The sequence below is a fragment of the Pelodiscus sinensis genome, chromosome 2 (genome assembly GCF_052426305.1).
Source record: "Pelodiscus sinensis isolate ZL-2025 chromosome 2, ASM5242630v1, whole genome shotgun sequence".
NCBI classification, from domain to species: domain Eukaryota; kingdom Metazoa; phylum Chordata; order Testudines; family Trionychidae; genus Pelodiscus; species Pelodiscus sinensis.
Window position 1 is genome coordinate 240,864,494 of NC_143053.1, and position 18,000 is coordinate 240,882,493.

At 42.7% G+C, this 18,000-nt stretch overlaps 1 protein-coding gene across 3 annotated transcripts in view; it reads left to right on the forward strand.

Moving 5' to 3' along the window:
• Positions 1-18,000, forward strand: part of VIPR2 (vasoactive intestinal peptide receptor 2) — a 144,786-nt gene that overhangs the window by 96,485 nt on the left and 30,301 nt on the right. For 2 of the 3 annotated variants that reach the window (XR_012902111.2, XM_075922728.2), the window contains exons 11-12: positions 1,810-1,939; positions 2,029-2,070. Coding sequence is in view for 2 of the 3 variants with exons in the window: in XM_075922728.2 (XP_075778843.2) it covers positions 1,810-1,939; positions 2,029-2,070 (172 nt within the window). In the remaining variant the exon portion in view is untranslated. Of the gene's footprint in view, positions 1-1,809; positions 1,940-2,028; positions 2,071-3,937; positions 4,146-18,000 lie in introns of those variants that run through there. The other variant, XM_075922731.2, reaches the window with a different exon arrangement.

Below are 18,000 nucleotides of genomic sequence, written 5' to 3' on the forward strand. Positions count from 1 at the left end.
CTCACTTGACTCTCCATGTTAACTTTTTGCATTTTGTCTGAGATCAGGCATCCATAAATATGCCAAACTGAAAAGTTTATAATAGTAAAATAAAGTGAATGACAGCTAAAGAATAATTGGCTTCCCATCTTTTCAAGGGCTCAGTGTCAATTTGACAAAATTATGCCACTTAACAAATTGAAGTTTTATCTTATATAATTTTCTTTTGTACTTCAATAATTGCTGTTATATAACTGATGGAATTTTAATTAATAAAGGGCAAATGCTTCATACCATCAATATAAATATGAGGTTCTAGGACTCAGATCAGTGTAGAATTGCTCATGAAATACCTTGATCGAAGGATTTCTCTGGAATCATATTCCCTAGGCACTAACACATTATGCATTTTAAATGTATTTAAATGCATTTTAAGTGTATTCTATATACAGAAAATGAAGATGTCAGTATTACTCTTCAATATTGCCTAGTGCAGGGGTAGGCAATAAATTTTGGTGGGGGGAGAAATCATTTTCTCCCAAGTTTTTTCACTTTTTTATGGAGGCAGTGTGGGGTCTAGGACGGAGTTTGGGTGCAGAAAAGAGCTCAGGATTGGGGGCTCTGATGCAGGAAAGGGTGTGGGGTCTGAGACGGAGTTTGGGTGAAGGAGGGGATTGTGATCTGGGGCAGGGGATTGAGGTGCAGGGTTTGGGAGGGAGTATAAGTACAAGAGAGGATTCTGGCTAGGGGAGGGATGTAGGAGGGAGTTGGGGTGCAGGAGGGGGTGGGGTGACTGAGATAGACTCTGGCAGGGAGGTGCTTATCTAAGCAGCTCCTGGCCAGCAGCCCAGCATGACTCTCAGGTAGGCTTCCCTGTCTGCCAGTAACTCCAGACCATTCAAAGCAGCTGACTATTCCGTGTGGCCCTCCATGCTGTGAGGAGAGGGTGCTTCATGCACTGCCCCTGCCCCTGCCCTAACACAGTTTCTCAGCTCTCATTGGATGTTTTCTGGCCAGTGGGAGCTGAGAAATTATGCTGGGTGTGCGGGCAGAGTGCAAAACCTCCCCTCCTCTGCCGTGTACAGTGCAGAAAGCCACAGGGCATAGCCAGCTACTTTGAACAGCGTGGAGCTGCTCTGAGCCAGAGGGGGAGGCCGTGAGCCAGGTGAAAAGGCTTGGCTGGCTAGATTCGGCCTGTGTACCTTATCTTGCTCTCCGCTGTCCCAGTGTTTGGGTCAGATCCTCAACTGTGCTTGACACTTCAGACTATTTTAAAAAGGTCAGAGCAGCATAAATCACACTAAATGCCTCATAGCCAACTGGGTGAGAATCACCTGGATGAAGGCTTTGTAGAAGGCAGCCATATGGCTGTTGTCCAAGGACCCTTCCCCTCCACACGGAATAGTCAGCTGCTTTGAATGGTCTGGAGTTACTGGCAGACAGGGAAGCCTACCTGAGAGTCATGTAATTTAGATAGCCCCCATGACTGTCTGAGTAATGCTGGTGTCTTATCTAGCCCCTGGAACTGCCCCAAAATCAGTTGGGTGCAAAGGAAGCTGAAAGCCACCGCAGCTCTTGGAACCATAGCATGGCATCTCACTCAGTGACTATAAGGCCCGTATGGGACTGACTATACGACATATAAGAGAAAATATAGTTTTCAGTAGTATGATTGGCCCTTAGGAAGAATATTAATTTATAGATCATACTGCCTGAGGGGTTATGGAGTTTATCTAAAAAAATTAAAGTGCACTAAATATGTATGTTAATGAAACAAGACTTTACTGGGATACTCCATTAAGCTCCAATGCTTCTGCTCTGTTTACTTAGGAGACTTGCAAAATCAACACTGCTGCTTATTCCATTATTTGGAGTTCACTACATAGTGTTCGGTTTATTTCCTGAAAACGCTCACAGTGACTATCAGATATATTTTGAGTTATGTTTGGGATCTTTTCAGGTAAATTCTAAAACTTTACAATTTTTATTTATTTATTTACTGATTTAGCTCAGAGCTGTGTACTAACATAACACATTGTCTGTTTACAGGGGCTGGTTGTTGCAGTCCTGTACTGCTTTTTGAACAGTGAAGTAAGTTTCCCTTTTCTCTCCAGTGATATTGAATAGCGTTTTCAATAAACTAGCAATAAGTGTAATAGCAGACTTAATATTCTAGTATATAAATCATAAAAGGTGTCAGTGTGTTGTTATTACAGAATATGGTGATTTCGATGTCAGAGGGATAAAAAAACCATACTAAGGCATAATTGTTTTGGGAGGGAGTTAAACTCTGGTTCCTCTATCATCCTAATACCAGGAGATGTTGTTAAATATTACCCTTACAGTTTATCAATATAAAAATATCCCAAAGGTGAAGTCCTGGCCCTATTACAGTCAAGGGAAGAGGGGTTTTTTATTGGACTGAGAAGGTCTAGGGTTTCATTTCAGCCCGCATATTTGGAGCCAGGTTTTCAAGACTCCCCAGCACTTGAGAACTCCCATTGTTCATACAGTGCCATGGCAGGGGTGATGATTTACATTGTTCTCAATTCTGAAAATTTGAGCCTGCGCTCTTCCAAAAATCTGACAATGTGCATAGGTCCCTAAATGGGAGCATCATGTCAAGCCTCCTTCCCAGTGCTGTCACCTACTTTCATGTGAGGATCAATTGACTCAAGGTCTTATCCCCCGAGTAAGAAGATGCCATTTTTGCACAGTCAGTTTTCAGTATACAACCACACTTTAAATAGTATCACAGAGGGAGTGTGTACATTTACTAGAGCACAGAACTAGGAGCCAACTCTCCTGAGTCTTCCTGGCCCTGACGTTGATGTGCTGCATTATCTTGGGCTTGTTCCTGAATTATTTATGCCTCAGCTTACTCTCATCTCTAAAAACTTATCATAAATAGCTATCCACCATTTTTACAAATCCTTTTTGATTGTCCTGTCCTTATCCTTCAGACAAGCCATACACTTTAAATTCTGGAGTGTTGTGTGTAAGCTGCATGCATCTGTGGCCATTCAGGAGTGATTCAAATGACGCCCAGCTGATTAGCAGAGCACCCACAACTAGGTTTTTTGTTTCTACTACAAATGCCTCAGTGTACGTAAAAAAATTATGCCGCACATGGATGGAAAAAATCCGCACATGGATGGAACATTAGATAGGAAATGTATTAGTCAACAACTCCCAGTAATAATACAGTTCTGAGTCATTATTATCACATTAAGTCCATAGCAAAGTCACACAATAAGTCCATAGCAAAGCTAGACTTAGGGTGTGTCTAGACTACCTAGCTTTGTCGACAAAAGTGGACTTTTGTCGACAAAACTATACCAGCGTCTACACTACCGCTGAGTTCTGTCACCATAACGTCGACAGAACTCAGCAGTTTTGTCGACACTGGTATACCTCATTTTACGAGGCATAACACCTTCTGTCGACAGAACTCTGTCGACAGAAGGTGTTATTGCCTGTAACATTGCGTCCAGACTACGGAGTTCTGTCGACAAAGCAGCTTGCTTTATCGACAGAACTCAGTGTGTCTGGACGCTCTTTGTCGACGGAAGTTTTGTCGACAGTATCTGTCGACAAAACTTCCATCGACAAAACGCGGTAGTCTAGACGTACCCTTAGAGTCCTGATTCTCATGCCTGTGCATTAATCTCATGTTTGTGCTGCCTGTCTGAATTAAGAAGAGTTGGGCTTACTTTTATTTTTCTTCCTACTTCTCATGAGGCTAAAGGATTACAATGCATTTTTCAGATCCTTGGATAGGGTGGCACTATATGAGTGCAAATTTTTATTAATAACTCTTCTTAAACTCTTTGACCTGATTTTGTTTTCAAATAAAAGAGAGATTATTTTTAGTAGTTTGCATGCTACGCTAATGAAAGCACAAATGTTTCCCATGTAACACATGTTTTTAGCTTGCATGCATTTTTTTAAAATATAGGTACAAGGTGAACTGAAAAGGAAATGGCGGAGTTTGTGTTTGAGCCAGACAGTGGGTCGTGACTACAGACTCCATAGCTCGTCTATTTCTCGAAATGGCTCAGAAAGTGTCTCCCAGCTCCATCGGAATTCAGGGGCTCAGTCTTTTATGCAGACAGAGACCTCAGTGATATAAACCACGTAGCTCAAACTAAAGACTATAGGACATATCACTGTATGGAGCTTGATGTAATATTTTCTAAAATGTACCATTTTCTACACATTGATATCTGGAGAACAGCCTGGTGCAGGTAACAGAGGAGCAGGCTGCTTTGCAGATGCTTTGGCATAGATCCTGAAAGGTATTTATTGATTTGAAAATAGTAGGAGTTAAGTACCTAAATGCCTTTAGAGAGCTGACCCTTTGTGCTTTTATTAAGTTCTATTCACATTACGTTCTGAAGTTCCCCGGTCATTTGCACTAGAAGTAACAATTCTAAATATAATTTATTTTAATGCTCCATTTCTCTCTCCCTCTAATATGTAATGTATGCTGACCCCTGTTCAATGTATGTTGCTTTGGTCCATGTTTAAGGGGATATGGTGGGAGGAGAGAAAGAATATCTTATCTCCAAACTATACTTCATAGAATGTTTCTTTCACACAGACTCGAGACTCTAATATAGCAAACAAAATTAAAATGTTTAGGGCCATATGACATTCTTGATCCCCATATGGAAAATCCATTTGATGACAATGGGAATTTAGTACACAGATGAAGGGCATTATGAGTCTATATTTTGCACAGAAGAAAATGTTAGTCCCTGTTAGCTACACACGCATTCCGATTCAATTCAGAGCTACCTCACTGCAATATTTGTTCACAAGGGCTTGATTCTGCTTTCCTGCATGAGTGCCCATTTTGAGGTATCTTAAGGCAGAATGCGGCTCTAGCCCAGCAGTCGTCATCATTAAGGCTACATTTTAGTCATTGGTATTTTTAGTAAAAATCATGGATAGGTCATGAGCAGTAAACAGAAATTCACAGCCCTATGACCTGTCCATGACTTTTATGGGGGGAGGAGGGATGCTGCGAGTACTATTGGGGAAGAGGGTGGCCTGGGTCCCCCCTGCTGCTGGGGGGACCTTGAGGTGGGGGGTGAGCCTTGTGGCCCAATACTGCCCAAACAGCAGTCAGTGTGAGTGGTCCAGGAGCTGTGTGAGCTGCTCAGGCAGCCCCCAGGCCTGATGCAGAGCTGTCCCATCCATAGGATAAATCAGGATGTCCTCCCCAGATCCCATACTTTTGGGGGCCCAGCAGCGGCCACCCCAACTGTTCAATGGATTGGAGGGACCCAGATTACCAGGGCTTGGCACAGCAGCAGCAGGGTTGCCCTCCCTCCACCCCCGGCAGCCTGCTCCACTCCATCACACCATCCTCTCCCAGCCTGCTATTCATGGCTTCTCAGCGGCAGCAGAGCGCCCCACACCAGGTCTCAGTGCCTGCGTGGTGAGTGGGAGGGTCAACCCCTGCTGCTGCTGTGCCAGGCCCCCATAAATGCCTGGGCTGCATTGCTTGGTGAGGGGGTAAGGGTGGGGCTTGGGAAATGGGTAGAGTGGGAGCTGGGAAGGGGCGGGGCCCATGGCAATGGGGTTGCCCTACGCCCCCCTTGGGATGTCTCTGGCCAAATGCATAGGGCGTGGAGCTTTTGGAAAGTCACTGAATCAGTGATTTCTGTGATCACCCTGGCAAATTCACAGCTTTAGCCACATCACACAGTCAACATTTGCCAGTAGTTGTATTACGATTGCTAGAGTTTTACCCCACACTAAAAATCCAAGATCTCTATAACTGTGTGGTAACATTGGGCAAATGTGAATGTTTTTAATGGCTTCTACTCCATCCGATTTTTTTCTACCTACCTGACAGTACATGTCTGTGTTTCAGAAAGGCGAGACTGAACCTTAGTACCCTAGCCATCAAGTTGTATTGTTTCTCAAAAATGGTATGCTCTTTGCTTTGCTTCAAAAGAAATAAATATTTAGGTTACATTTAGTATAGCTGTCCATCACATAAGATAAAAGGACAGAAAGGAACCCCACTGACATTCAAAAAGAAGACTTAGGCATACGCAAAAGACAAACCGGGTGTTTCACCCTCTCTTATTATCTAACTTTCTAAAGAGGTATTTTCTTAATAGAATAGCCTAGCAATGGCTAAATAGGAATATACATCCTAGATACCCACTGAAAATATTTTTCTGCATAATGATTTTATTAAAATATATATTTAGAACGACACATTTGGCAGCTAAAATTATGTGTATCAAATTATAAATATGACTGGAGTTTTAATGAACTATATAAACACTTTCAGCATAATGCCATTTTATATCTGTGAGCTGATTGAAAATGCAATACTTACCAGCAAGGCCAGAAAAAAAAAAACCAGATAGAATCCCTTTCAAATGACCATAAAAGGCATAAATTGAAAGAATTTTTTGGTAACCTCAAGCCCCTTTTCTACCTATGGTAAAATAAGAGACATGGTGTTGACGTGCTTATAAATACACACACAGCTTCTGCAATCTTACAAGACATAAACCCTGTTATGTTTACCTTTCATGTCACAACTGACCATGTCATCTCTAAATAACAAGTGTGAATACTGTGCATTTGCATGAGTACTCTTGCCTCATAAACTAAAGTGTTGCCATAATATTTTAAACAGCAAATTACACCATAGCACTGATGCACATGACAATTTCAGGACAGGGGAAGGATGCCAATTCTCCTCTCAATGTGCATGGGTTTACCGGTGTGATTCCCATTAAGAATACTCTTTCCTTGTGCATAAATCTATGGCTATGTCTAGATTGCAAGCCTCTTTCGAAAAACAGCGTCTAGACTGCAAGCGGAACTTTCGAAAAAGCAAGCCGCTTTTTCGAAAGAAAGCAGCAAGTGAGTCTGGATGTTTTCTAAAAAGCCCTGTTGGCATTCAAGAACGCCTTTTTTCGAAAGAGCACTTTCGAAAAAAGGCGTTCTTCCTCGTGAAATGAGGTTTACTGCCGTCGAAAGAAAAGCCGCATTCTTTCGATTTAATTTCAAAAGAACACGGCTGTAGTCTAGACGCAGGTGAAGTTTTTTCGAACAAAGGCTACTTTTTTCGAAAAGACCCCTGAGTCTGGACACAGCCTATGTGCTTCAATGGCCTGATTTACTAATAGGTTGCTTCAGCAGTACACCAGTGTAACTCCATTGATTTCAATGAAGTTGCACTGGAAAAATGTTATGGTGAATCAGACTTAAGATCAAAAATGCCCTGACCAACAGTTAGCACGTCTAATACAGAGTGTGTGTAACTTCACAATACGTGACATGATTTAAATCATAATCACTTCATTCATACCTTCTAATTAGTATTAACAGTAAACACTGCATTATAGTTCATTTTAAGTAACAATAGTAATAGAAATAACATTGTTTTGTGTACAAGATTGGGGCCAGGTTTTCAAGAATCCCCAGCAGTTGAGAGCGCCCAGTGTTCGTACAGTGCCATTGCAGTAGTGATGATTTACATTGTTCTCCAGGGAAGCTGCAGGGTGCAGAGTGCTTCTGATAATTTGAGCCTGAGCTCTTCCAAAAATCTGACAATGTGCATAGGTCCCTAAATGGGAGCTTCACGTCGAGCCTCCTTCCCAGTGCTGTCACCCACTTTCATGTGAGGGCCAATCGACTCAAGGTCTTATCCCCCCCAAGTAAGAAGATGCCATTTTTGCCCAGTCAGTTTTCAGAGTAAAACCACACTTTAAATAATATCACAGCAGGAGTGTGTACATTTTCTAGAGCACAAAATCTGTTTAGTGTCAGACCCATAACCAATGGCCTGGGTTCAAAATGTACATAGTGCACAACTAAGGCCATTCTTGTTTTAAAAAAATAATCTGACAATCAAGGGACTTTCATACCAGCCTTTTAATATCTTAAACTACTCAGAGTATTTCACAGTCAGAATGTTTGACAGTCACTTGTCAAACTTTACATTTAAAAAGTTGCAAGGATTTGATTGGTTAGTGATACTTGTGTATTAACAATGGTCAAAATATGCTTAGAGATACGCACCTCAACCTGTGTTTATGCACTCCAATAAAATAGGTTTGTAGACCCACAGCTTACATTCAGATCAATGACATTCAACAACTCTGAAAATTAGGCCATGTATTTGGGTACCCGTACTATGCATACACGTTTCTAAACTTGAGCTCACTATATCTGAAGCACTGGCCATTGACAAAGGCAAGTGCCAGTTTTACTGAATGCAAGTTTCTGGTTAACAGAAAATGATCCTATGGAAAGTCGTGCTTCACAAATACCAAAGCACACTTTGTTCCCTTTTGTTCAAAGACATTTCTGCAGGCAAATTGATATGTGCAGAGAACATCAGTATCGTAGAGAAGCAATTTTTCAAGCAACCAGGCCTATCATTTTATACCTGTGAGCAGACTGAAAAATCAGTCTGCATTGCAAGATGCCAGTTAATTCATTTTTAGAATTAATTGTGTGTCCAAAAGGGAATTAGGTGGAAGAAAAACTTGGATTTTAATGAGCAAGTTCCAATTCATAAAGGAGAAAATCTCTGTAAAGATGTACGTTAATGTTTCAGGCAGCAAGGAGAAGGACGCGACTAGTCGAGGGACTAGTCAACTACACAATAAGCTTTTGTTTACCGGATAGTCAGTTAATCCACTAGTCGCTTACATCCCTACAGCAAGGAGTCTGGCAGCCCTGCTACCAGTGGCACAGTGGGGATGGTGGCAGGGAGTCTGATCGTGGGGCTGCCTGGTGGTAAGAAACCTGGGATTGGAGCTGCCCAGTGGCGCAGCAAAGAGCCTGGTAGATCCCCTACTCGGTGGAGCTGCCTGGAGAGTCTGGGAGGCAACGGGGCTGCCCAGTGAGGCTAGCAGCATACCTGAACCTCAGCAGGGGGGCTACTCCATGGGGCCAGGAGCCTGGCAATGGGGCGGTGCATGTCAAATCCTGAGGGTGCTGGACCAGGGAGGTCCAACCTGTACTGGTAGGTAAAAATCTGAGGATGAACAACAGTGGAATCTGGTGAACCTGCCTATGGCCGATAATAAACACAATGTCTTGTGGGCCAGACATAGACCTCAATGAGCTACATGCAGCCCGAGACCATAGGTTGCCCACCACTGATCTAGTCAGACCTCCTGCATAATACAGGCCATCCCCAAAATACATCCCCAAAATAATTTAAAGACTATTTCTTTTAGAAAAATCCAATCAATTTAAAAATTGTCAGTGGTGGAAAATCCATCAAAACCCATATACATTTTTCCAGTGTTTAATTACACTTTTAAAAAAATTATGCTTTATTCCCAGTCTGAAAACGTCTAGCTTCAGCTGCCAGTCACTGGATCATGTTAGATCATTCTCTATTACACTGAAGAACCCCCATTACTAAATATTTGTCCCCTGTACATGGCTATTTCTTATTAAAAAGCAATGCGTTTGGTTGTGTAGACAGTGGATTTGTACAAGGCAGATTGATGCAAACATTTTCTTAGATCATAGGTTGTAAGGCCAGGAGGGCCACTGCAATCATCTAGTCTGGCCAGCCACATAACACAGCCATAGAATTTCCCCCAGTGATTTCTGCAGCAATTCTAGAACTTCCAGCTGAGCTACAACAGAACTTCTAGAAAGACTCTTTGGTTTCCATCTGTCACTTTCCAAATGCTTGCAGCATCCTGCAAAAATAAATGTAAAACCATAAATGAGCATTTGTGAACTGCAGCAAAACTTTCCAAGCACCTGCTTAGAGTTCTGCATTTTTAGCAGAACCTGAAATCTGATTTTGCATGGTTTTGAGTTTCATTATATCTAATACATCTAAAATACACTGGATCAGGTTGTGGCTGACCCTATGCCTTAGACATGGGGTGAAGTTTCAGGAAGTCTTTCTTTGGTTCTTTGTCACCCCTGCATATGGACAACCTTATAGTCCTTGTATTTCCATATGCAAAGAGTGCTTGAGTTTCAAAGGGAATCTTTGGGTGAAAGCGCACATTGCACCAAGATGAGCACATGCCTTCACTGAATACTTCATGACCTTTATCTTAGTCACCTACGTTTTTCTACCCTTACATCCTTGTGGTGTATCACATCTAAAATTAGATTGTAATATCGTCAGAACAGGAGTTTTATCTTTCTGTTTGTGCAACAAACACAGTTTTTGGGTGCTGCAAAACCACTAAACAATAATGATTATTCTATTCCTTCTTAGACTGTTGCAATTTAGGAATACCTTTTAGAGCCTTTGGAGCCATGTCATTCATCCTTGAATCAAGAAATGGCAGGGGAAGGTGCTCGGCACCTATCGCAGAGTGCTAGTCACTCCTGTGTAGAGAGCAAGAGCATACAACCATTTAAACTCTCAAAAAGGAAAATGACAGACAGCTCCCTATTGGCTAAACATCTGAGGAGATGCGCAGAAATTATTCTACTAGAAATCAGTAGTAGGCTTAAATGATTATTGTGCTAGCTCTCTGCACATGGGTGAATTCTAACTAGATAATTCAAAAAGTTTAACACCAGAAAGGACCATTAGATCATCTAGTCTAATCTGTATTTCACAGCCCGTTTCATTAAACCCAGTTACCTGTATATTGAGCCCTATAACTTATGTTTAGCTAAAATGTATCTTTGGATAAATGCATCCAGTCTTGGTTTGAAGATTCCAAAAGATGGAGAATCCTCAATTTCCTCTGGAATTTGTTCCACTGGTTTACCACCGTCAATGTTAACATTTTTTGCCTCATTTCCAATTGGAATTTGTCTGGCATCAGCTTCTAGGCCTTGATTCTTTCTGTGTTCTTTTAATACCTAGTATTTTTTCCTGGGCTGTGTCTACATTGGCATGATTTTACGCAAAAGCAGCCACTTTTGCGCAAAAACATGCTGTTTGTCTATACTGGAGGGGAGTTCTTGCACAAGAATACTGACGTTCTAATGTGTGAAATCAGTGCTTCTTGCGCAAGAACGATGATGCTCCCACTCAGGAATAAGCCCTCTTGCGCAACTGTTCTTGCGCAAGAGGCCAATATAGACAGGCAACATGAATTTCTTGCGCAAGAAAGCCCGATGGCTAAAACAGCCATCGGAGCTTTCTTGCGCAAGAGAGCATCTACACTGGCACAGATGCTTTTGCGCAAATACCTTAACACAAAAACTCTTGCGTTAAAAGTATGCGTGCAAAATCTTGCCAATGTAGATGTAGCCCAGCTGGTGAAAAAAGGGCCTATAAAATGTATTATGTGCTGTTATAAATCACTTCTTGATCTTCTCCTTGATAAGATAAACAGATTGAGCTAAAAAAATAATGAGGAGTCCTGTGGCACTTTAGGGCGTGGCCTTCACTAGGACCTTAGCCTGAAATTAGTCCCCCAAGGTAGGTAAGCGATGTGTCCACACTACCAAGTTCATTGTTCCAGAATGAAAGGCTGCAGAATCCAAACTCTGTTGTTCTGCCTTTCATGAGGCAGTACTTCCTGGGGCTCTGTGTTCAAGATAGCACATCCACATTAATAGAGCCTGCCTTGATTTGATGCTTCCCCGTAATGAGGACATGGATCTTCAAATTTGTAAAATCAGATGCCCAGAAGCTGAACTTAGTACATTTGGACTAAACTCCTAGTGTAAACATGGTCATAAGTGCCACAGAACTCGTGCTTTTTGCAGATACAGACTAACACGACTACCCCTCTGAGACTGAACTCAGTAGGTTTCTCTCTGTAAGGCATTTGCTTCAACCCTGAACTAGTGGGGGGGGGGGGGGTTTGTTTGTTTTTGTTTTGCTCTTTTCTGCACCCTCTCCAATATTTAATGCCCTTTTTAAAAAGTAGATACTAGAACTGTATGCAGTAGTTCAGTGTCAATCTCACCAATGTCATACACCGACAGGTAAGTGGTGGGTAATGTAACAGGGTCATTATCGGATTGTTTCTGATATCTGAACTATAACCTTCTCATAAAATCTAGACATGATAAGTAGAAACAGGTGAATTTTCTGCTTATTTTGCTTTGCAAAATGGTCATGGTAAAAATGGTGAGGTCATTTTTGCAGTGGATGACTACGCACAGTTTTATGGAATTTTATGAATTAATTCTCACTGTACACATTGTGGGTCAGACTGTGTGTCTCTCATTCTGAACAACAGTAGACACCACAAGTATCCCCCCTAACATCAATATATTGTCCTCTTTGTCTGGACAGAGTGGAGATTAGGGAGGAGTCCCTATATGTTAGTATCGGTTGGAGCTGCTCTGGAACAGCTTGAACTTATGCCCCTATCCCATGCTATCACATCTCTTCTCACCCTAGAGCACTCCTGGCATGCCCCCCTACCACCTCTGGCAGTGGGGATGAGAAGGCATTTACATAAAACTGAGGTACAGAGTGGCCTTAGCAGACCAGAGAAAGGCTCTTATCAGAGTAAAAGTACCACAATCTGGCCCTTTAGAACTGATTGTTTAATTTTGGCATGGGGGGAGGCAGGGTGGGAAGAGAGGGAAAGAATGTGAAAACTGCCCTCACCGAACTCATATCCCCACCTCATCCAAATTACAGTACACGTAAGGAAAGTGAAATGTGAAAATGACAAAAGCCAAAATTCTCCATCTCTGCTTTACACGAAGAATTTTTCACACATCCTTTATGATAATCAAACATTAAGCTCTTCTGCCAACATTCAGTAGAATTGACAAGTAATCTAAGGAAATAACTACTCTGTATTTATAGGTTATCATTCCACGGTCTTAGAATACAACCCCGTATCTACAGTGATACAGCAAACTACTTGTAAATTACCACCTGTGCCTATATATACACCTTGATAATCTTTGGGAAGTCAATACTGCACTGCTGTTACCAAACTGCATGATTTATTACACTGTGCTATTTTTGTGATATAAATAAAATATCAAAATAAACACTTTTTCTGACCAGTATCTGATGAGGACTACATTGCCATAACATTAAACACAGAGAATTCCAGCATTCACTTTGTTAACCCAGAATACAAATTTATTTTGCCAGTGGTACAGCATATAATAAAGTATAATTAAACATATTCCAGGTATATCTACTTTTGTTAGCATATACAGGGCTGATATGTATGAAACTGCTTTATTTCCATATGTACTGTAATAATATTGTTTATACCCTGCAACTTATTCCTGGCGCATCATCATAAGAAATTGTTTAATCATTCTCTTTGGTCCTCTCTATTGATAATTGTTTTTGTGTGTCAAGTACAGTAAACCTTAAACATTATGTAAATTAATGATATTTTTTACAAAATGTACAGATTATGATGATGTATAGATAAATGTGTATAAATAGATTTGCTTTTCATACTTGTAATACAGCATCTGTACTTTGTTATTGTTCTATTGCTTTATGGTGTCATAATCCTAACAGATTACTCTGTGGTTTGTTCCATACAAAGGCTGTGAAAAAGCAGATATTCATATGCTTTATTCAATTAACAGTATTGCAGTCTACTTGGTTTTGTAGCCTGCTTCAGTCATAATAGACTAAAGATAATGTTTGAAGTATTAGTATTGGTTTGGTTCAGCACTGCACTGCTTAAACTCTCCAACTGGTGAAGTAATTCATATGCTCATTGATGTGTCAGGCCAGAGATATTCCAAGAGATTAATGCTTTGCTTTTTAGAAGACATCTTTAATATGCGCATGTGAAAAATAACCCAGCTACCTGAGATTTTTCTTTGAGGAGTAGGTAATCTTTATTCAACTCTTGTGAATTTGTGTTGGCATAAAAATATTCTCTCTGGGTATGTCTACACTACCCTCCTAGTTCGAACTAGGAAGGTAATGTAGGCATACCGCACTTGCAAATGAAGCCCGGGATTTGAATTTCCCAGGCTTCATTTGCATAAACTGGGCGCCACCATTTTTAAATCCCTGCTCGTTGGAACCCCATGCCGCGCGCCTACACGCGGCACAAACTAGGTAGTTCGGACTAGGCTTCCTAGTCCGAACTACCGTTACGCCTCGTGGAATGAGGAGTAACGGTAGTTCAGACTAGGAAGCCTAGTCCAAACTACCTAGTTCGTGCCGTGTGTAGCCGCGCGGCATGGGGTTCGAACGAGCAGGGATTTAAAAATGGCGGTGCCCAGTTTATGCAAATGAAGCCTGGGAAATTCAAATCCCGGGCTTCATTTGCAAGTGCGGTATGCCTACATTACCCCGCTAGTTCGAACTAGCGGGGTAGTGTAGACATACCCTCAGTTGCAGGCAGACTTGTGCACACATACACACAATTGATTCAGTATTTTCCCTGGCTAAGGGCATGCATTTGGTCTGTTTCTCTGTCCTTGCCTGGTCTTGCCTAATAGATTTGCCCAAACATGTGATATAATAGAGCTACTGCAATGAAAGCTATGATATAATTTACTGGAGGAGGCTCACTACATTCTAATCAAAGGTTTTGCACCTCTCACTAGGGTAAAAGAGCCAGTTAGCTCTGCTTGTGTCTTGGTTAACTTGATAAGTTTGTTGCGTCTTGGAGCCAGTTAACAACAAAAGAGCATAACTTCTTTTAAAAATTTCATCCACCTTTGAGTTTCAGTGGCTGGCATACTTTCCATCCATAATGCAATGCTTTTATATGCCAATGCAGGGCCTGATTCTGCCACTATTATTCACTGGGAGTATTACCATTCATTCCTTTTTATTTCTGTGCTCCCCATAACCCTAGAATCTCAGTACCTCACAGCCTGGATTGTGCAATAGCTCTGCAAGATTGGGAAGTATTATCCCCATTTTACAGTGGGGGATTTGAAGGACACAGAAGACAAAACGACTTGTCCAGGGTCACACAGGAAGTTTGTGGAGGAGCATAAATTTGAAGTTTTAAACTGGTGTCCTAACCACTCTCCAACTCTTCCTTTGGAAGTCAATGGCTTGTGTTATCCTCACTTAGTGGCTGCGTCTAGATTGGCATGATCTTCCTCAAATGCTTTTAACGGAAAAGATTTTCCGTTAAAAGCATTTGCGGAAAAGAGCGTCTAGATTGGCACGAACACTTTTCTGCAAAAGCACTTTTTGCGGAAAAGCGTCTGTGCCAATCTAGACGCAGTTTTGAGCAAGAAAGCCCCGATCGCCATTTTCACTATCGGGGCTTTTTTGCGCAAAACAATTTTTAGCTGTCTACACTGGCCCTCTTGCACAAAAACATTTCCGGAAAAGGGCTTTTGCCCAAATGGGAACGTCAAAGCATTTGCGCAAGAAGTACTGATTTTGGACAGTAGAACGTCAGTGCTTTTGCGCAAAATCAAGCAGCCCGTGTAGACAGCTGGCAAGTTTTTGCGCAAAAGCGGCCGCTTTTGTGGAAAAACTTGCCAGTCTAGACACAGCCAGTCTGTTTGCAGACAGGACTTTACATATGTGAAGAATGGCTCTGTGCCAGGTTCAGTCACAGAGATCCCCTTAACACTGTCACCTGATGGTTTGATTATACTACTGAGCCTGCCTACCTGCCCTCTGGAGCACCCTGCCAGACTGTCCGCTAAACCAGAACCTTTAGTTTCCACCAGCAAAGGCACATAGTTGGCATCACAGTCCATAGCAGAGCAAAACAGACACTGAGAGCAGCTCAGCTCTGGAAAGGCTCAGTCACAGGGACTTGACACAGCTCCCAGGTGCATGGTCCCAGTGAGACAAGAACCCCAGATAATGCCATCTTACTCTGAAAAAAAGGTTTTATACAGAGCAAGCTCAAAAGTTGTTTGCTCCCTTTGCCAATGAGAAGGAGAGCTAACAATTATTTACACTGGTTTTACTAATAAACATTGTGAATAAACAATGATTTTATTAAATATTATTTAAGTGGTTGCAAGTGATAACAGACAGATCAAAGTAGGATCCTAAGCAAAATAAAACAATTCACCCGCTAAGCTTACTACTTTAAGAAACTTGTTGCAACCAGCTTCTTACCCTAACAGTAGTTCTAATTACCTTTTCTCACAAACAAGGCAACCTCCTAGCTTGAGTTTGATCCTTCCCCCATTCAGTTTACATGTTTCCAGCAGTCATCTGGGTAATAAACAGGGATTTTCTTAGTGTCTAGAAACTGCCCCTGTTGTTTGGTTTCCTCCCTATAAATAGATTTTGCCCAGGGTGGGAATCCTTTGTGTTCAGCTTCAATCCTGTCACACGCCCATGGAAAAGTACCCCATCCAAAGTGGATTCCAGCAACAGGTAACTTGGTCACATATTTTAGCATGACCAACCACAGTCCAGGCTTACAGGAAAACCAAGACTATTCACAGATCATTGTCCTAAGTACATCTAAATATATAAACAGGTTTAAATTTCTGTCTTCAAATACAGGCATGATACATGCATACAAATAAACTATACACATTCAGGGGATTACAAGCTCTCCAATGATAGGTTACCTGCTATGTTCTGCATAAAGCATATTTGAGTTAGGCATCTTCATATTCAAAACCATATTCTATTAAAACTAGCCTATTAGCCCATCATAAGACGGGATTTTCAGGTCGCTCCTCCACATTGGTCTTCTCTCCTGAGCCTCCAGTCTCTTGCTCCGTCTCTCTCTCTCTTCTCCTACTACCTCCCCCTCTCTCTCTCAGCTCTCTTTCCGTTTCTCCTCCTCCGCCTGCCTCTCTCTCCCCTCTGTCTCGCCCCGCTCCCCTTCCCCCCCCCCTCCCGCCGTGGGGCTCGGCCAAGTGCTGCACGCTCAGCTGGGCCACCGTGGGGGAGCCCAAACGGCTGCTTGCGCTGCTTGCTCCCCCGCTGCGGCCACGCTGAGTGGCGCAGCACTCAGCCGAGCATCACGGCAGAAGGGGAAGGGGAGGGCGGCGGGGCGCTGATGTACACTGCCGGGGGCAGGGCCGTGTATGTCAGTATTACAGACTCACAGACATTGGGCTACTATCTAGGGGTATGTCTACACTACCACCCTAGTTCTAACTAGGGTGGTAATGTAGGCAACCGGAGTTGCAAATGAAGCCCGGGATTTGAATTTCCCGGGCTTCATTTGCATAAAGCCGGGCACCGCCATTTTTAAATGTCCGCTAGTGCAGACTCCGTGCTGCGCGGCTACACGCGGCACAAACTAGGTAGTTCGGACTAGGCTTCCTAGTCCGAACTACCGTTACTCCTCGTTTCCTAGCCTGAACTACCTAGTCCGTGCCACGTGTAGCCACGCGGCACGGAGTCTGCACTAGCGGACATTTAAAAATGGCAGCGCCCGGCTTTATGCAAATGAAGCCCGGGAAATTCAAATCCCGGGCTTCATTTGCAACTCCGGTTGCCTACATTACCACCCTAGTTTGAACTAGGGTGGTAGTGTAGACATACCCTATATGATATGGGGGTGCAACATGACAGGCCCCACTATCATGTAGAAGCTGGGAGGCAGGTAAGGTTGCCAACTTTTTAATCACATAAAATCAAACTCCCCTACTCCACTCATGCCCCACCCCTTCCCTGCCCCCTAATTACTCCATTGCTCCTCCATTGCCCACTCACCCCCACCCTCACTTTCATTGGGCTGGGGCAGAGGGTTAAAGTGTGGGAGAGGCAGTGCAGGCTCTGGCTGGGGGTTTAGGCTCTGGGGTGAGGCTGGAGATGAGGGCTTTGAAGTGCAGGGGAGATATGGGCTCTGACCTAGGGTGCAGGCTCCAGGTGGGCCATGCATGAGGGGTTTGGATGCAAGAAGGCCATAAGAACAGCCATAGTGGGTCAGACCAAAGCTCCACCTTACCCATTAGCCTGTCTTCTGACAATGGTCAATGCTATGTGCCTTGGAGAAAAAGAATAGAACAGGTAATTAGCAAGGGATCTGTCCCCGGTCATCCTGTCTCAGCTTCTGGCAAACACGTGGGACACATTGAAGTCACTGAGATGTCTCACATGAATAAAGTTGAGCAAATGTATTTCTGTTTGCAGGCGCATGGTGCTAGTGTGTAAATATGCTGACTGTCTGTGAACAGACAGCTGAAAGGAGCATT